General features: G+C 37.2%; 1 protein-coding gene across 14 annotated transcripts in view; it reads left to right on the forward strand.

Annotated features, from left to right (window-relative positions):
- LOC134529384 (basic salivary proline-rich protein 3-like) overlaps positions 1-21,225 on the forward strand; it is a 342,223-nt gene that overhangs the window by 261,382 nt on the left and 59,616 nt on the right. Inside the window, exons 12-15 of one of the 14 annotated variants that reach the window (XR_010074556.1) lie at positions 13,427-13,533; positions 14,792-14,945; positions 15,034-15,220; positions 18,165-20,834. The exons of 7 other annotated variants lie outside the window; for them this stretch is intronic. Coding sequence is in view for 2 of the 7 variants with exons in the window: in XM_063363400.1 (XP_063219470.1) it covers positions 17,228-17,441 (214 nt within the window). In the remaining 5 variants the exon portion in view is untranslated. Of the gene's footprint in view, positions 1-13,426; positions 13,534-14,791; positions 17,442-18,164; positions 20,835-21,225 lie in introns of those variants that run through there. 6 more of the 14 variants (XR_010074554.1, XR_010074557.1, XR_010074558.1 and 3 more) reach the window with 6 other exon arrangements.

Below are 21,225 nucleotides of genomic sequence, written 5' to 3' on the forward strand. Positions count from 1 at the left end.
TTCTTACCCCCCCCCCTCCCCCATAAATTCAAGAAGACAAACAGATGGATATCGTCAACAGAGAAACTTGTATACAGGTGTTCCAATGTGAAGCGGTGGACTGTTGCTACCAAATTTTAGTTTCTACAGAAGAAAATGACTTTTGATGAGGGCTCGCAGAGTTCGATTTCGGAGGGTGTGCGCTTTGTTAAGTGACAGCCAGATACGAACGTTTAAGATGAGGGGAAAAGTACTCTGTTAACCATCCCCTACCCATTGCTGCTGGCTGGAGCCCCTATCTTCGAATCGTTGTGTGCAGTTTGGGAGTGGCCATGACCGAGGACAGTGATCATTCGCCATGAAGACAGAGTTATCAGTAGTTGGGAGCTACTGATCTGACGTTCTAAGAAATGTAGAGCAAGATAATGCCAGTTCAGTTATGAACCTTAAGAACTTTCAGAATGCATGTAGGCGCAATTCAAGTTTTTTTTATTTATCTCTTAGGTACCTCATCCTTTTATCTGAGAAATATGGGTTGGCTATTTTAGATTTTAATTTTGCTGATGAGTTGTGATTTTGTTGAAGTAGTAGTTACTTGGGTTGAAGTATTATGGGACCTAGTAATTTTTTTTATACCTGGTATGACCCCCCCCTTCTTGTTTTTTAGTTGTGATAGTCTCTTGTCTAGTTGATGATAAACAGATAAAAATACATCAACGACGTAAGAGTGTCATTTAATTGTTTGTTTGTGAATACTCCTTGTTAATATAACATGAAACACTAAGTTGTACACTCTTACTTTGAAATTTGTGAGTTCCTTTTTTTTTGTGTTATTATTTTTTGTAATTGTGTGAATCCTGATGCTGTGCATGTGTTTTGTGAATGAATAATGCTCGGGCTTCGTGTACCTTGGATGACAGGCAGTTGGGACGAACGACATCAAGATGGGCTAAATGGGAGAGGCAGAACTTGGGTCGGGGTGTGATTCTGCAACTTAAAGTTGAGAGGTCTGTTCCTGTCTCTGCCCTGAGTTAATGCATTTCTTCACCGTCTCCTTCCTGGCAGCTTGCTGTCCTAAGTAGTGATAGAATGTAAGATTATGTATGCTACAGTTGTCACCCGAGAGGATTATCATAAAGTTATCGGAGGATTTAAAGGTTGTAGGTATGTATGCGAAACACCAAACACTGTAAATGCTATTTTGAAATTATGAATGTTAACTGATCACATATATATGTCTTATAAGAATTATAGAAACAACACTCTTTTTGTAAAACATTTAAACTTTAAGAAGTGAACTTAAGTATTCCCAAGCATTCTTTAAGCTTGTGGGACACAAGCTCCTGCCACCCGGGGTGTAGTAACGGGGTTAAATACTTTTTTTTATCAGTGGTTTATTAATTTTTTTCTTAAAATTGGGAAAAAAATTATATCTTTTCTCTTGTTCGGGACTTTGTTTCCATCAAGCTCAGGTTTGGTAACACGTGTGAGGTAATTAGGGTCTCCGCTGGACTGGAAAGAATGCGAGCCTTGCACGCATTTGTCTGGGTGCGCGAGCGTGCCCGCGTTTCAGCCAGGCCAGCTGATACGTTTTTGTGCGCCGAGTCTGGAGAAATCCGGTGCAGGCTTGGTTTACTGTTCTTCGATGCCAGCTGAGAGCGCAGGTTGCGCGCAGTCGCTCTACGCAGGCGAGTGCCGCAATCTTGCGGACAGTTTTCCGACTACGTGGGCATCACAGTGCGCGGCCACACGGCCGGGTTGTTTTAATATTATTTCGTGTTTGGAAACTACAATAAAAAAACTTCCCGTCAGGAAGATTGCACCGTAGGGGTTTTGGGGGAAGAGAATTGGTTAAAAGGGACGCGAAATGTTTCCTCGCCGCTGTAATTCTGTGACAGACTGAAATTCTGCCCGGTCGTGCATTTTAAGGTGATGGTTAGGAGTGGAATGGTGTCTGGATGATGCCTTCGTCTTAGTATTCCGCACTTTCTTTTTATTTGTAGTAAACATTAAATTCAATTTGTGGCGCTGAAGTTGTCCTCAAGGATTTGTGAACGGTGTTAAAAGAAACATTAAAAAAAGGTCACAGGTATAAGATTTTTTTTCAGTATTCATAAATTAATTAATGTAGGCTCTGTAGTTTTTTTTTTTTTTTAACACGAATCTGTTCTTACATATTTCACAGGATGTTATAGAACAAATCAGTCTAATAATTGAAATTTTTTTCTTTAGCTAATGAATGTTCTTGGTAAGTTCAATACTTAAGTGTGGAATAACTAACGACGTTAGGAGCAAGATAGCGTTGAAGCTCACAAAAAGAGTAAACTAAAGTTGTTAAAATGTCTCTATCATTACAGATCGTCGCTATTTATAATTTTTTTAATATAAGGTAATGTTATAATCTTAATAAGTCCTTGTTTAAGTCACAGGAGCCAAGTTGTTAATTTCCTTTATTACCTTGGTAATTTTTTTTGATAGTTTTTATATTTGTTTAAATGAGATCTTGACTGGATTTGTTTATGTTTATGTATTTAATTATTTATTTAATCATTCCAGAGGATGGTGGAAGGTCTTAAAATATTGTTTTTGTTCAAAATTATTTATTTTATTAATAAATGTTTTTTGTTAAATGGTTTTTCAGGTTGCGTTTTTATTTTCAGTATCCTGACTTTCAGTTCTAGTTTAGTGATAGTTATACTAAACGAATTCTAGTAAAGATATGCTCTATTGCTAGAAAAAGGTGTTTATTTGTTTGAGATACAATTGAAGAGAACCCTCCCCCCGAAAGTGAGATGTGAATATATTATCGTTAAATAGCTCTTTCTTTTGAATCCGTCATACTCCTGAATAAACTTCGTGTTTAACTACATGTAAAAGTCAAAAACGTTATTATTGATAACATAATTAAAGAAAAGTTTTATTTATTTTATATTATATTAATTTCAACAAAAATCTGTTACTTTGTAAGAATGTAATTCGGATGCACTCAATTTCTGATGTGAAACATTTTAGCTATCGGTATACGGTATTTGGTAGCAGTAATATCGTGAAAATAGAACGGAAGTCGATGGACGGAAATGTGCCACAAAGATGGCGGACCCTCATGTAGCAACATAAACCCGTTTAGAGAAACGTTCGTAAATATAAGGGAACATAACAACCGTTTTGGTGGGCCAAATGATAGTTACCTACTCTGGAATATATTTGATTAACTAATATATTTATATTAAAAAGTAATCACAAGTTGTAAAAAAAACTTATGAAAATTGACATTACAATGATAATAATTACATATTCTCCTTGCAATGTGCCAACAGACTCTATTGCACAGCGGTAGAATTCGTGCTTGGTGAATTTTTTACGTGATTCAAATCTCGTTACTATATATTTTTATATTTTTTAATAACAAACAAATAATGGTTTGTACTTATAATGTTTAATAAGCTCAATAATGTTAAGTTTGCTTATAAGAGCTTTTACTGACTGATTTAAGTTGTTTAAGGAAAAACAAATAAACAAACATAAACTTAATGTTATAATATGTGTTTTAAAATGTTTCAGGTAATATTTAAAAAATTCCATAGAATTATTACTTCTAACGTGTGCGGAAACTTAATTGAACTAACCATTTAGTGAATTTCAGCACAATGGTTTATGAAATTCGTTGTTAAGAATCATGCCCAAAGCCAAGGTTTAGTATACTTTTAAGTATTTTATCTGAGCCGTGCTGCTATCTGTACATAATGGTGACAAGCAACGTTTATGATTCAAGAAGTGAATTATAGCTGCGGGCGCAGAAAGCAGTTGTGTGATTCGCATCTAGAAATTTTGGTATTTGAAAAATAATATTCTATTTTTCAGTTTATTTATCACATTCGGCTTTATTTTAAATAATTCTACATAAAATTCCGAGTTTCGTATTATAAGTTTATTCGGAACATGAACAACATTAGAACACACGTATTTGATCTTAACCGAGGTTAGATGTTTACATGTCACTGGTGAGTACTGAAAGACTACCTAACTATTTTTATTTTACTATATATAACAAATATATAAGATATAACTACTATTTTATATAATTTTAGCTTTTGACCTATTCAAGAATAATAATGATATTAATCTTTTATTTATGGGGGAGATTTGTTTTATTTTATATTATATAAAATGAAACTGTATTTTGTTTTATTATATTAATGAAAAGGAAACATTATTAGGGCAGCTTCTTCCTACCATGGTTACCGATAAAAAAACCTTCATTAAAACATTAAAAATTAATGTTAAAGCAGCCACAATATTGGCAAGAGACTAAATTTAGACATTCAACGATCAGCTTGACTACACATGGACTAAAGACTCAAAACACATTACCGCACTCATTTCCCTATAAATCGACTTTCATGGGCATATATATTTGCACTTACAGTTATACTTTTTTTTTCCGAACTCATTGTAGCAAGATTCTGACCATGCCAACTGCTATTATTTTTGTAGCAGCAAACCACGGTCTGATTACCATCTTTGCCTTGCTGGGTGGATCTTTAGGTTTCACCAGTTTACTAGAAATGAACAAAAACAAGGTGTGATTCCGTCTGAAATATAATTACTCCATACTGAGGAAACTTATAACAGATACAAGAAAATATTAACGTACAATATTAATTACATTCTCAAACAGCTCTCAGGTATATTAAAAAAAATTAATGGCCGGCCGTACATGGAATTATCAAACGTTTCATTTACTAAAAATACATAAACCAATAAAAAAAAATACAAATATGTCTAAATAATCCCAGTGTATATACTTAAAGTCCAGAAATTATGTTTATCTAATTAACTGCATCTTACGACGTAATTTAAAGAAAGTTCAGAAAAAAGTCAAAAGGTACAGAAGCACCGGAGGTCGGGGCTTCGTTTCCCGGAGATCACGCGGGTACATGATGCCAGGGCGCTTGTGTCCTGTTGTGGAAGGGAGATGAAAATGCCAATTCGGCGTCCGGCTCTCGGACCCTGTCTGGAACAGTCCGAATCAAAACTGATCAGAACTTGAACACAGAGAGTATACGGGGCAGAAAATGCCCGGAAAAGTTAAGGGGAGGTTGAGGAAAGTCGCGGATTGTCACTCACCATACAGGGGAGTTGGCTTCTATTTACAGATGCGTCACCAGCCGGGAACTGGATCCCGCGATTACGCGGCTGGGGGCGGTTGATTTCTTCATTTCAAAAGAAATAAATTTAAAAGAAAAATAACTATTACACTTGTACTACGCAGATGGACTAAACTACATAAAGAAGATTATAGGGATAGCATCCCTTATTTAAGCGACTACATAGTCGGTTGCAGCCGGATGGAAGTCTTGCAGTGTCTCGTCGACTCGCCGATAATCTCAAAAAGGTCCGTCTGCAGTCGCGACGCGAAGTGTCTCGCGGAGAACCGCGTCTCGTAATTAAAAGTAAATCTTGAATCATTTTGGGGGGGAGGGGGGCTGGGAGTCCGGACCGAAAGGTCTCGAAGTTCCCCGAGTGGGCATCATAAAAAAAACTCTGACTGAAGTCTCGAAGTTGGTAGCACTGGCCGACTTTAGCGCTACCTGTTGAGAGGTGTCTGAAATAAAAAAAGAATCGACTCGCCAAAGGCGTCTGCTTAAACCAAGGGTTAAAGGGACAGTCAGATGCTACACTCTGGCGGCCTACAGGGTAAGTTGGCTGGGAGGTTCGCGAATTTGCCGCTAGGTGTCATGGGGTGGTCCATCTTGGCACACACATTTTTTATGCGAGGCGTCCTTGGAGACGGTCGCTGCCTGCTGGAGTGTATGACCGGTCATTGGTCTTAGGCGAATTCTTAGAACTCAAGAGGGGGGGAAACGCAACGACGCTGGGAACAAGCGTCCATGACATGCTTCCAGGGGAGTGAACCTAATACGTATTCGTGACAGTAAAGGCTATGGTCAGCTTGTCTCTGAGAAATGGTAACAGCTCGTCCAGAGTTGCTGTAGGCGGTTTTAGTCATGAAGTGAAGTAACGTTACAGGACTGGGACGTGCCTGTAAGCGAGGGAAATTTTAAGCGAGCTGCCAACAAAGTATTAGATCTGCAAAATATCAGATACGTCTCTGGGAAGGGTGCTTCAGACTACTGGCACAAAGTTTAACTTAGGGGAGTACACCAGACTAACAACATGTAAATCGCCCTTTAGTAACCAAATTATAGAGCAAAAAAAATTTCCAAAAAAAATTTAAAGTTATAATAAAATTAGAAAAAAAAAAAACGTGTCGAAATTCCTAATTTACGGCACATCATATATTCACTTACCTTTGCTATCATTTTCGCAATTATCTACACATTAATCTAGGGACTCGTCATCCTGGTATTTGCATTCACACTCATTTCCGTACTCAAATTCCTCATTCCATTTCACACACATGTATGGACTTATATCCAAAAAAATTGACACACAATGACTATCATCGTCACATATTTAAAAAATGGTCTCTCCTTTTAAATCATTGATGAATTGCCCCACAGTAATTGTTGCATATTGATAAACACCCTAACCCTTTTGCACCTACCCCTCTGCTTGACCTTTCCTCACAATCAAATATGGGGACTAAGCGGAAGGAAGCTACTTAAAAAACGGAACCATGAGAGGAGTGGTTAAGTAGTGTATTCTAATCAACAATAAGCATTCTTACAAAATGGCAACAACAACTCTGCATAAAAGAGTAATATACTTTCAACTTACAACTCTTCCTAAAAGGTGCCTCACTTCCAAAATATCAGAAATAGAATTAATTATAATTGGGAGCAAAAATAACTACAAGACAGGGGTTTGTTCACAGCGCATTAGGGTAGCTCAGACTGTACAACTCATGCTATATAATACTACTGTTTCCTGACCTGGTGCACCAGCGGACACATTGACAACCAGTCTATACCACAATCTATCCATAACAGCAATCCACACTCTCCCCTCCACTTATGATACAAATAATTTTCTCTTAGAGTTTCACAGCTTAATAAAAAAAACCTTCATCACAAAGATCATACTTGTATAACAAAAATGTATGTATCACAGAAAAATATAATGCTTAAAATACTAGGTAATACATGCCATTTTAAGGTACGTCGTGGAGTCAGCACTGCTTGTAAATGTAACCTTCGACCAATACACTACCACAGCGAGTTTAAAAGAAACTCGGCTTTTTCACATTAGGTTTAATTCACAAAAACGATCTATCAGTCATTTCCTCTGAGTCAGTATGAATGTTGTTCCAGCAATTTCTAAATTCTTTCAGTATCTTTTTAACACATATGTATCACATTTAGCACCATACACATAATATCACAGCTTTCAATGGATTAATTCAATATAATTATAACTCCAGTTAATTATATATTGACCCTTTTTGTACAACATTTGAAAGGTGATAATTGCATCGCTATTGCATTCCTGCATTGCTACACCACGTGAATAAAAATATATATGCAGATCATTAGTTCAATTTATCAATACAATAAAAGAACCCCATCACTACTCTAAGAATTGCTATTACACCACACAGACTGTTTGGTTAAATGTGTCGGGGCACCTACTTTCGCTAAGCCATTACAAAAAAAAACACGTGATTAACTCATAATCCTAAAAAAAAAAAAAAAAAAAACAATGTTAGCATGCACAGAAAATGACCTTCCTCACTTTCACTACGAACTTTGAAAAACAGGAGTACAGGTTATAAACTCGGACGTCAAACACAGTTTTTTAGCTGACTCGTAGAGTTAACCTTTTAATTGCCCATCTCGGAAATTTAAAATACTAGGGATAATTGGTTCGGATTCTTCCTTTTTTAACTGCGCACCAGCATGACAGCCCCATTCAAGCAGCCACAGCGACGGAAAACGGGAATCGTCTCTTCGATGCTGTAGTCGGCATTTGAACGGAAACCAGGAACCGAGTTGTCGTCAATCAGCTAACCGTCAGAAGAAGGAATATTATTTCTCACCAAATAAATAATACGGAGTATGTACGAATATGAAATGCTGTTTCGTACAAGTTGCCACAGCATTCCCTACGAATCTCTTCCCACCAGCTTCGGCCGAGGACTCGCCATTTGACTGAAAGCCCCAAATTCAATGGCCGTCGATCAGCATCAGAAGACGGAGAGATTATTTCTGACTCAAGAAATAATTGAATCCACATAATTTTGGATGCCTACTCGTTGTAACGGCAAATAGCAATCCTCTATTGAACAACTTGAACAACATCACAGGATATCGCCCTCAAAATACAAAGGCCGGAGCGCATCTATTTCAACGACACTAAAATTAAAGAAAAATTAACGTTAACAGTCTTTCTCGTTGCACACCCCTTAGTCTAGTTTGCAGTCCTTTTTTTTTAACGACTCAATCATTGACCACCAAAAAACGACTGCTTACAGACATCGCTCGTTAGCACATAATCCTCCAGACACACTGCTACCAACTCCAGAAAAACTAAAGGCAAGCTCAACAATCCCGAACACCGCCGAACTTACCCGAACTCTCTCGACACGCTCGGAGAAACACAACTCCAGAACAAATCAAATAATGTGGCACTCCAATCTTGGAGTGTCACACCTTATCATAGTGACTGACCACGACGAACATATTTGCAATTGCACACAGCTATGAACATATTTTATCAAGCCTTAATAAGTTTACCATCATTCGGCTACACAAGATTGTGTATATTATTGTAGATTAATCATTGTTTTACTGCTGTCACTCAATATTTGTTCTTGTTCATTGGGATAACTTATTTGACGGTTTTTTGTATTAATGTTGTCGTTTGTTAATTTGAGAATTTTTTTTTCGTTTTAGTTCTGATTCAAGTAATAGGCCTACTCCAAGTAGAAGTGCGCTGCTATAAATGTCCTCAAGCCTTTATGAGTGTTGTTTGTTCGAGTTTGTAATATTCTCAATAAATATTTTTTGCGCTTCTCATAACGCACTGTTTTACGGTTCGCTCTAATCAACACTTCTTCTTGTTTTCCCTATCGGGAGCTACAAATGTAACAGCCGACTTGTTTGAATATGTTGGCTACGTTAAAACATACCATATTAACTGGTTTTGTACAGACTAAATGATACACATAGAGACTTTTTTCATGAAGACAAATAAAGAAGTAAATTAAAATATATTATACATATTATTAACATAATAAATTGTTCTGAATTCGTAGAATATTGTGTTTATTTGATTGGTGTATTGCACCCTGTCGATGACACAGACAAATACTACATAGAAAGATAAATATGAGGACCTGACGATGACCAGAAGAAATTTTGGGAAACCATGGCCAAGCTAAATAAGGTATGACTTATACGATTTGAACCCGAGTCCTTCTAATTGCGAGTCTAATGTTCTACCAATACGTGAGGTAATGCTATGAGGTCTTTACGAATGACTCATTGTTTAAGACTGCATATATAACATTTTACATATTATCAAAGGGAAAATTTACAATTGTGAAAATGTTATTAAATTGGCTGAAAATTAAAGGTTTATAGTTTAGTCTCCCAAAAAAAAAGAACTTTCCTTGTTATAAGCTACATAATCTTGGTGTAACTATCAACATAAAATATCTAGCAACATAAAAGAAAATTATAATTTTTGTCGTGTGTGTGTGTGCAGTAGGTTCCACCAAATTTGTATTGTTTTTTTACATCTACACGTGGTAATGTTCTTTAAAACAGTGTTTAAGTATAATGCTATTAAAAGTGTAAATGCACAAATGATAGTTTTTGCTAAAATTGTCATGGTTGTTATTGTATTTTTACTCCGTGAAATTTCAATTAATATATTCAAAGCATGTGCAAATTTATCACTAATTTCTGTAAGTTTTACTTCAATACTTTGTAATCTTACACATGCCAGTTATATCTAATAGGTATGTTTCTTAAATCAATAATTTTTGTATCTTCAGTATGGAAATCAATGTTGTATACTTTAAAGACAGATTGCTTTATACATTTTTAATGCAATATTAGACATTTTTATTAAACTGAATGAAGTGGTAGAGGTTTTACTACTTAATGCTTCTAAACTATCTTGATACCCTTAATTTTTAATGTTTAGCTCGCTGGAGAACTTTTGTCATTTTCTTTTGACTGTTGCATTGACTTTGTCAAATTTCCTGTGTCGAATTCAGACAATAAAATTTTACTCATGTTTTATCCACGGCCCGACATCAGACTTTTCTCCCTGAAAGACAGCGTGCATCCAACTGTGCCACTGAAGTAAACTCCACTCAAACAACACGCACCTAATTAAAAATAAAGTAATTGGACTGGCAAAATTGAATGGGGTTTAGACAAAACGGATAAATATTTTTGCAGGTACTGTGCCACTGCACAAATGATGTGAGGCATCTGCTCAATTTTGCTTAACCTTGTGTTTTAATTTTTTTATGACCAAATTTATGCCATATTGCCTTTCGTTTTTTAATGTTTTCTCTGAGTAACTTCTTTATATTTATTCATAATGTAAGTCCATTGTTTTTTTGTATTAATGTTTCAGATGTAATGTCAAAAATTTAGTTGATTTTTTAAATAAAAACAGTTGAACAATTTTTAATAACATTGTGAATCCCTCGAGATATTAAAAAATTTTTAAGGACTTTAAATAGCTAATATGTTTTTGTTAAGTCCAAAGTATTTTTTTTGGAACACAACCTGTTTTATTATTGTGTTGCTTTCATATGCAAGAAAATTTCTTTTAATGTGTACATCTAACTACTGTCATCTAGGGTCATCTTCACGTTGGAAAGGTCAATCTGGCCTTATTCGTATCTGGTCAGCCATCGTGTGCTTACATACATTTCGTAGTGCGAACTAATCCATTTGATTTAATGTGGTAACAGGAACTTTCTGGCCACATGTGGGCGGTTGCACGAGTTGGTGTTGTGAAATCTCAGCCATGCGCTTCTTGAGATAAAACTCCGCTAAGATCTGGAGTGGGGGGTGATGAATTTTCATCCCTTATTGGCGGCAAATTTATTCTTCAAACGATTTTTTCAGTAATACCACATTTAACATTTTTTGTGTAAAGCATGATCCCGCATGTGTGCATTTCTTTAAAAAAGACTCGGTCATCATATCTAAATTCCAAACTTGAAATATATAATCCCAATGAGGCCGGTACCATCTGGTCCCAAACACTCACTACAACTCACAAGGTAAACACTTGCTTGCCCATATGGGACCTAACATTCATATTAAATTTTTAAAAAATCAGAGGTTATAACCTTAATGCTGAAAACTTTAGAAGGTGGCAGAACATTAACAAGACAAAACAAGTTTGTTTGTAAAACACTGTTAAATTTATTCAATGTAATATTAAACATACGTATGCAGAAAAAACTTTCCATAAACCAAATAAAACATAAATAATCGGATCCACAGTAAATTTTTAGGTCAAAATTGATTTTTTTATCACAGAAAATATATCTCAAAGATTCCTTTAAAACGAATGTTTGAGATTAAAGTGATAATGTTTTAAAACTCGGAAAATTAACACAGTATAAATTTACATATTACAGGCGAATTAAAGGCTTCGGAGAGATAAGTCATTTTCAATACTCTGAAACAAATATGGTCACCAAAACCCTATAGGTTTTAGAATTGGGGGCGTAGTATTTGCAAACAAGAGCATATTAAAGCTAAACTAACATTATGAACACCATAAACAAAAAAAATACTTTAGGTTTTATCAGGTGCATCATGCACAAAACAAATCCAACAGAAGGAGTCAGATACATTGGCGAATTTTTCAACTATTGCTGCACAACATTATAAATTCAGGCTTAGAAAATTTACTGGCCATGAAAGAAAATAACAAATACAAAACTTAAACTTAGCTCTCCTATGAACTCCATACTCTCTTGCCCCTCTCTATCTCTGATGTTATCGATTCATCGTGGTGTCTTCTTGATGGTCCTTGCAATTTCTCTAGGATGAAACAGAAAGTCTGGGACAGTTACAGAAAGTTCTAGAAGGTTCTTCACTGTAGTCGAACAATCGATACATAGGCAACTCTTCTTCTTCTTGCTAAGATCTCGGATGGTACCCCTGATTTTGAAGTTTGTTTTTGAAGGAGCCCTCTACTTGGGCTATCGTTTTTGCTTGAATTTTACAGTCTTTCACAGGACACATCAGTAGCCTGTCTATGACTTGCAATATCACAAACTGTGAAAATTCCACATAGTAAACAGGTAAGGTTATATGTTTTTCTCATGCCCTTAAATGTTTTTAATGTAGAATATTAAAACGAAACATTTTGTGACCAAACACACGGTCACAGTGACTTTATTTAAACACAATTTATGTGTAAATACCTTTCTTGCTGGGGCCCCAAAAATTATGAAATTCTATGATTGTTATCTTTTTGAGCTGAATATAACACTCATCTTTGTCAATACTCTATGTTTGTTACGTAATAAACCACTAGTAGACTGACCACCGTATAAATTTTTCTGTTTACTTAATTACAACCAATTTCCATCATCTTAATTTAAATTCTGTGTATCTTAAATACAAACTTCTTGATAATCACTAGTTTTTTTTTTTTTTTTTTTTTTTTTTACATTTTATCGGTGATTTGGTGGTCCAGTCGGCACATACACTTTTCTCTTACAATTTTGAGCATGTTCATCGGGTTTCCCTGACACATATCTTGGTAAGGTTAGTTAACATAACCAAAGGGGTAGAGAAGAAAGTTTGTAGCAAGCTCGGGGCTCTGGTACATAATCTTGTAGTGTTGTTTCCACATATTTAAATTTTTGTTTTGTACGTGTCGCTGCCTCATTTTTTGCATGGATTGGGGGTGGCAATAGTTTGGGTTTTTTTGCTGTGTACATTTTATTGTAATGTTTCATGATACTTTCCACTATTGTCCTTGAGTTTCTTTTGAATGATGAGTTGATATTTTAGAGAAAACTTCGTAGTATATCCTGTGAGAATGCCACAGTGACCACATTGTTCAAAACACTGCGCACAGTCATTCAGAGTCATACCTTTGTCGATTATGACAGTTAGAAAAATATCAATCCCAATGAGGAAATTAATGTGTGCGCAAGTTATATCCTGGTATTGCAGGAGTTAGTTTTAAATCTCAATTACGAAATTTTGCATCTCCCAACCTAGAGTAAAAAATCGTTTGGTTCATTTGAACAAACGTGCCTAGTGTTTGGTGGAAGATAAATCCCCTATGTTGTCAGAGGTACAGATAACCTCATTTAAGAATGTGCCAGTTGAAAAAAATTATTTGAAACTGTTAGTAACTGAGAAACTGAATTTTTTTGTATTGCGATACTTGATGCATGTTTCATCCATGTTACAGTAATGTAATAATCTTGTAGTGCCTGTGTTGTCCACTTCCACTGCTGAAAATCCAGGCCTTTCATATGTTGCAGGTACATTAATCATGTGTGTGGTGCTGTTTATTCACCTAGCCTAACCTACACTACATCGCCACAGCCCAAGAGGTTTAATCTTCGTGTTATTTTCAGTGCATCATCAGGTATGCCACACACATTAGCATCATCAAACAATCTTTAAGTTCTTAATGTTTTCTGGTAAATACAAACAAACAAGCCTCTGTCGAAATGTTGTTCAAGGAATTTCCTGTGATTAATAGGCTCCACCTGCCTAAATGTTTTGATTTTCTGTAACTAATTGTTAAATTGCACCAAAGCAATACCATACAGGAAGCACCGCTTTTGGAGGTAATTTGCCCTTTTTCTTTTGGTCCTTTGAGTGAACAGACACACTTGGCTTTTGCACACAATATTTCTTTTGATATTTATTTCCATGAGGATATTCTCAGTTTCTTTTAATACTCCAGATTGCTCAGACTATTACTGTTCATTCACTTTAACTATTTACAGACAGCCATATTTCATTCACCAATAACGAAGCAGGAAATCATTAACACTATATTAGATACCCTGTCCCCTGAAGAGCGATCCAGATTGGTTTTTACTAACCAGACCCTTAGCTTTCTCTGAACTTAACCATATGTACATTTACTCCCAGAATGTCAGATTTTCTGGCTATCAATGCCAAGTAACCTTAACACAGTTAACAGTAACACACCCTAGCGAACATGGTCTTTTATTTTAAAAAAAATAAGTATAGCACTTTCAAGGTCTATTATGCAACTACTGTAAGAAAACTGGTCATGTTGACAAAAACTGCAGTTAGTTACAACAAAAAAAATGCCTACAGCAGGAAAGCGAATTGAATGGCTTGCCCTGCAAACCTAACTTACTAAATAACTCGCAGCATAATGACTATTTAGGCAAGTCAAATCAGTGATTTGTTTTGAAAGCATATCCCCGATCAGATCTCTAATGTTAGTTCTCCTAATTTGGTGGTAATCAATTATTTCCCAGTACCTCACAATGGGATATATTTCAGCACTTCTGACACCTATGCTTTTGTGGATTCAGGTTCCATCAATTCCATTATTTCACATTATTTTTTACAAAACTAAAAGAGTCAAACTTGGTTAAATCAGTTGTGAAATGTAATTTTAAATGCGAGATTGTTTAAATGATGTTTAACCTGTAGTTGATGTACAATTTTTAAGGTAAGTATTACACATTTTATTTGATTGTTTCCTCAATTGGGTCCTAAAGATGTTGGATTGGATTTTATTCTTAAAGAAGATTTTATAGTAAATTCAGGACTTATTCTCGACGTGCAAGAGAAATGCATTTTCTTGAAGTAGCCACATAACCTAAAAATACTAATGACAACTGTTGGGGCTCCCTCAGGTCACTAAGGCCATCACTGCCCATTGCCGTGGTGTCGACGTGTGCAGTGCAGTGCGCCGACCGGCCCATGCCGCAACTATATATCGATAGATGCGAGAGGGCGCTTTCGATGCAGGACAGGAGAAAGCGTCGTCGATTTATGGATATAAATTCGGTAACAATTTACAGTGATACTTTTAAAAACAATGGAAGGCTTGTTTTGTCTGCTCAAAATTGTTCACTGTGCAATTACGCCAATCTAGTTGGCCTGTCCGGTCATTCGGTTTTGGCGCACGGAATTCGCGTGGGAATGGTCCGGGCAGCTGCGAGCGGCCCGCGGCCTCACCAGCAGAACTCAGCCCTCCGGGAGGGACGCACGTGCCGGGACAAGTGAAGCCTTCGCCAGCGACTCGACGTATGCCAGAAGAGCTTCCCTCATGCACCGGACAGGTCAGCTACACGGGCAGCACCATGTACGAGGGTGGTTTGTAAAGTAAACCCACTAGTGTACTCCATCGTTTATTTCCGTACTTTCTGAACATTCCCGTAGTGACTAATTACTGTGTGTGTGTGGCGCCTGAGACGACAAGTAAGGGCACAAGAAGAAGACTCTACCGATGTACCGCTGCCTCCCGCCATTTGGCCAATAACCCCCCCCCCCCCCCCCCCATCACCGCTGAGATAGTCTCGTGTATCAGTGCACATAATAACTTATTGGCGCCGGGCACATTTGCAATAATTCAAAACCAATCCGCGAGGCAGGGGGTTAGACGTCAATACATTTAGTAGATTGTTATCTGTGTCATGATAAACTTGCGGAAATCATTGTAAACAAAAACAGTAACACCATAGGTGATCCCTTGAGTCACATACCTGAAGGTGAGCATTGTGTTATTAAAAATGTATGCGAACCTTTTCCTAAAGCTCTAGCATCTGAATTAGGACTTACTAAAGTTCTTGAATATGAAATCAAATGTTATGGTAAAGTTATGCATTAATCAACCTATTCATTTGGTACGTCCTCATATAAATCTTATGAGAAACACAGTACCTACAGCAATAAATAGCTGGAGGTGTAATTGAACAGTCTAATTCATAGTATGTAAGTTCTGCCTAATGTCCATAATTATAACAGTAAACAGTGCATGGTTGTCAATTTCCATCGCGTTAATCAGAAAATTCATATAGTTTTATTCTATTGCCTGATTTAATTAGCTTTTCATTGGATTTACAAACCTTAATATTTCACAACCATTGATTTAAGTTCTGCATATCATCAGGTTTCTTTGAAGAAAGAGTCTAAATTAATCACAAGTATCTATGTGTCCTGGAATCTGAATCAGTTTACATGTGTGCCCTTCGGTCTTGCTACTGGTGCCCACATCCTTATATACTTATTGGTTCAGATTTGTCATGATATCAAATTTAAGTTTGTATACAACTCTTTGGATGTTCTTGTTGTGTACTCTGAAACTTTTTATGATTAAACTCAGCATTTAAAAGAAGTTTTCTCTGGACTAGAAAAGGCTGGTTGTGACTGTAAATACTCCAACATGTTCAGTTTTCTGTTTATAAAATTTCATTTTTTAGCCACAAATATTCGTCTCAAGGCATCTCTATTGATCCTCAATATGCTAATGCCATCAGAGGATTTCTCCCACCATAGGATGTTAGAAGAATTACCTGGTTTAAAGAGACTATTAAGTTTTTTGGCCAATTTATCCTCAATTAGGCTAAAAAGGCAGTCCATTTGATTTATTTACCTAAAAAGAATGGTAAGTTTGAATGGTGAGAGGAACAACGAAATACTTTTGAAATATTAGAAAATAATGTTATAAATCCCCCAGTTCTTTATATTACTTATTTTTCTGAACCTCTCATTTCGTAACTAGATGCTACTGGTTAAGCCATAAGAGCTGTTCTGCCCCAAGAAATTTACGGTGTTTAGCAGCCCATTGTTTTCGCATATAGGACCCTCAGCCAATAGGAAAATAAATTCTTTAAAATTTATGAGTTAGCATGTTTAGCTGTTGCCTATGATATTGATTAAAGCAGACCCTATAAGGAACATACTGAAATTTTATTCGATATATAAGCAGGCTTTATCATGTGCCATTTCACAGTTGTGTGTTACATGCTCGGTTTTCTTAACATTTTTTTTTGTTTGGCAAACTGGACCTCACTTATGTTTTTTTTGGTATCTTCACTATGTTAATGATGTCACGGATTGAAAATTTATTTAATTTATTTTAAAATTTATTTTGCTTTTGTATCCCATCTGGGTAACGTTCGTTGGTTTACATTCACGTTTCTGGGCTTGGCCTGATGATAGCGACACACGGGTGGCGAAATATAGGTTGCTGTGACTGTAGTTTGCGGGCACAGCGGGATTTGCGAGGCTGCGTGGTAAGCTAATTCTCGCAGGTCGCTGGCCAGGGCCAGCTGAGATGTAGCGACATGCCATTCCAGAAACTCGCTGCGTCGCGCCAGGTTTTGTTTCCTCTTGGTCGCTTTTCCGCTACATTAGTCCTTTGTGAACAGGTTTTGAGGACACTGTCCTGTATGGTGTCGCAATCTGGCGTCCGAGTTTGGAAGCGTGGCTCGAACAAGGGAGCAGTGGTAGAGGGGAAGGGGAAGGCACGCGCATGTGCAGCAAGGAATCGTCTACGAGGTGTGTTTCGTTTTTTTTCCTTGTGAACAGCGGGGCGGCCATTTTTCGTTGCTAAATATTTCCCTGCGAACGTTTTCGTTGTTACCTAGTCTTGGAGGTAAAACTCCCCTCCAGGGAGGGACCGGGGCTTTATTCGCCTGGGGGACCTCTCTGGAAGGATGATCCACGTCGGTGCGGGGCCATGGCAAGTCGAGGGTAAGTGGCTAGCTAGTGATGGCTTTTGGGACGAAGCTTCTTACTGGATGGTCTCTGTCAGGTTCATTATTGGTTATGTTCAACTTAAAATAATGTAGATATGCTGTTGTAATTTTATTATTTATTTGGGAATGTAGTTCGGGAAACTGTGCCTTGTTGACGGCATGCAAGTAGGGGTCTGATGGTAGACGTAACCTTAGCAGAGTTGCGTGAGAAGGGAGGGTGGCCATGTTGTCAAAATATAGGTAGTAATGTTGAATTAAATGTGGGACGGCCTGCATCAGGTTATTGTTGTTAGTTTATTTGTTAATTATTTGTTATTTATTAATTTATTAGTGTTCATTTATTTGTGAACTGAGGGTATGTGTTAACAAATAAATTTGTGCCTGAATTGTTTAACTATGTTTTCTTTCAGTTCGTGAATCTTTCCCTACTCTACCTGTATAGGTAGGAGACTAGGTCTCGGGTACCTCATGATAGTGCTCTACCTTTTCTTTTTTTTACCCCCAATGTTATAATCATGTTTAGGTTAGGGATTTGCTGGAGGCCCTGCGGAGCCTCGTTACGAGCGGTGGAGGAGCCGGGTAAGTCTTGTGTAGGGTTGTGTTTTTAAAATTTATAATTCTTTGGTAAATGATTGAAAGATAAGTGGGGCCAGCTGAGTTATTATTTTATTAGTTACGTTTTGGATTAATGGTAATAGTGCCAATGTTGTTTGTCACACTTTAAAAAAATTACTTAATTAATTTTTTTCTTACAGCAGCTGGTATTAAGAGGTCCGAGTTTAACTTAGTGTCGGCTTGTTTTTTAGGATGAACAAGCGACCTGTTTAATTACTATGTTGTTAATTAAGTGCATGTAATTATAATTTTTTTTTGTTATTTTAATTAAGTTAGAATTCTTTAGGTTTTAACATAGGGTATTTGTTGTAATCAGGCACAGAGAGACATTACCATACCAGTTATTAAGTGGATTTTAAATTTTATTTAACTTGTTGATTTTAATTAATAGGCTGAATTTATTTTGGTTTGGACTGGGAACAGTCATTAATTCTTTTTTTTTTGTTTTCACCTGCATTTGCTAAATAATAGTAAGCATTATGGACTCAGAGATGATTTAAGTTTTAAATTACAAAATTTTAAGGTTTGAGGTATGTCGCAGAGGATCACCATAAGCTTATGTGAGGATGATAAAGCAGAAATACAGGAAGTAAGAGGAAACTGTAGCTCTGATGAAGAACCATTTGTCAACTTACAAGATAAAATACGATAATTACAGTAAGGGAATGGTTGTGAAGAGGTTTAAAACATGGAGGCGGAAAAATTTTCGTAGACCCTGGTCATTTTGGGGGGAAACAGTGTGAGGATGTGGAAGAGTTTTTAAAGCAATTCAGGAGAGCAGCCAATGTTAATGGATGGAATGAACAGAAATGCATTTCCTATCTACCAACCTTCCTTAGGGGACCTGCGGGGCGTTGGTACAATAGTTAAGAAAAAAACGTTAGAAAATCTTAACAAATTTGAGGAGCTTGCCACTGCTTTGAAGGCAGCTTTTACACGAGTAGGACAGGTAGAAGACTTGAAATTAAGACTCAAGTCAAGGATACAGGGTAGGGAGGAAGCCTTTGAGGCTTTCGTTTATGATGTCTTACATTTGTGCAATAGGCTTTACTCAAACATGTCGGAAGCCAACAAGATTAGGTACTTTTTAAGAGGGCTACGTTCTGATATTGTTGAAAAAGTTATGTTGTTTCCGAACAATACAGTTAAACAACTGCTAGGGAACCTTAGAAACATTGAGGCAGGGCTATACTATGCCAAGAGCCATGATAGGAAACAGGGAAGCAACAGTAAACCAGAACATGTTCCTATTATGAATATTAGGGACACAAATAACACTAGTAATGCTTTACTTGAAAGCACCTTACTTGAATTTGGGAAACAGCTAATCTAGTTACGAGAGGACGTGAAAACACTGCGTTTTCAACCAAAACCGCAGGGGGGTTTTAAGCCTAGGGAGGAACATAGACAGAGTGTAACCAGAAACATTTTTCAACCAAACAATCAGTTTAGGAGTAACACCTACAAAAACCCAACACAAGGCTCGGGCCCTTGACCCTTTAATAGGCCCCAGCGCACCCCTGATGGACGACCCATCAGCTTCTATTGTAATTAATAAGGACATATGAAGAGAGGGTGCCCATCTCTACTCAGTAATCAGAAACAGAGAAACTAGACTGGACGGGGTACATTCGGGGTATCCACTCGTCCTGGGAAAACAAAATGTCCCTTTGCAAGCGTGATGGGGTGTTGAGCCTCACAACAAAAATTTTTGGGACAGAAATCCCCGTGTGTTATTGATAGTGGTGCAGCTGTATCACTATTAGAAAATCGGTTGATGCCAACAAAATACTGGAGGCCTGCAGAGCCCAGAGTGTTCTCGGGAGTGTTGGGACAACTTCACCACTTGAAATACATGAGTCGATTACACTTTGGACTAGGTGGGTTTAGGTATTCTCACCCTGTAGGGCTTGTGGAGACCCCAATAAAAGGTCTTATTTTGGGGTGTGACTTTTTGAGTAAATATGGTGCTGTCATTTTGTGTATTGGAGATAGAAATTTGTCTCTGACTTTGAACCATCCTGATTTGAGTCTCCCCACACGAGGTGCCGAGGTGAGGGAAGACAAAGGCTATTATCAGGACAAAGGTAAACAGATGGGGCAAAAACAAGTAGATTCGTCCCCCTCCCCTAGTAAAGGCAATCAGCAAGCGATTTCAATGGAACAATCTAACTTAATCCAAATTCAGCCAAAGGAAATATTGAGGGTAGGTTATGTGTCGGTGTCAGAAAACTTGCGCTTAGATGCTCGAACACACCAGTTGGTACCAGTTTATTTCAAGGGAGGGGACCTACCTGATGAAGTTTTGCTTGAGCCTAAAGAGGATGTGTAAAGTAGATTTTCAGTGTCAGTTCCTCACAGTATTGTAAATCAGAAACAACACAATCAAATATGGATCACGAACACCGCAAATCATCCAACAGTCTTGCATCCTGGGATGAAATTAGGGTACTTGCATGAATTTGAGTGTATTGCCCCCTCTACATCTGAAGTCAGTAACATTTTACAAGCTAGAGAGGTAAACCAATTTGACCTGACCCAATTGGATACTAACCCTAATTTACCTCCTGACCAAAAAGAGAGGCTAACACAACTGTTGTACAAGTACAGGGGCTGTTTTAGTTGGAATCCCACACAAATAGGATGCACTAAAGAGAAAGTTGTCTTCCTTGACACAGGGGATAGTCCTCCTATTTCTTCTGTGCCCTACCTTGTGTCTCCAGGAGAATGCAAAATCATGAACAAAATTGTGCAAGAACACATTAGACAACAATATAGTTCGGCCATGTGACACCAGCTGGTGTTCCCCTGTTGTGTTAGTACGAAAAAAGAATAATGATTTCCGCATGTGTGTTGATTACCGTCGGTTTAATTTATTGCTTAAAGATGATAAGTATCCCCTACCTAGGATAGATGATTTCTTAAGCCACCTCACAGGAGCACGATATTTCACTCACCTCGACATGAAT

The sequence above is a fragment of the Bacillus rossius genome, chromosome 2 (assembly GCF_032445375.1).
Source record: "Bacillus rossius redtenbacheri isolate Brsri chromosome 2, Brsri_v3, whole genome shotgun sequence".
Lineage (NCBI taxonomy): Eukaryota > Metazoa > Arthropoda > Insecta > Phasmatodea > Bacillidae > Bacillus > Bacillus rossius.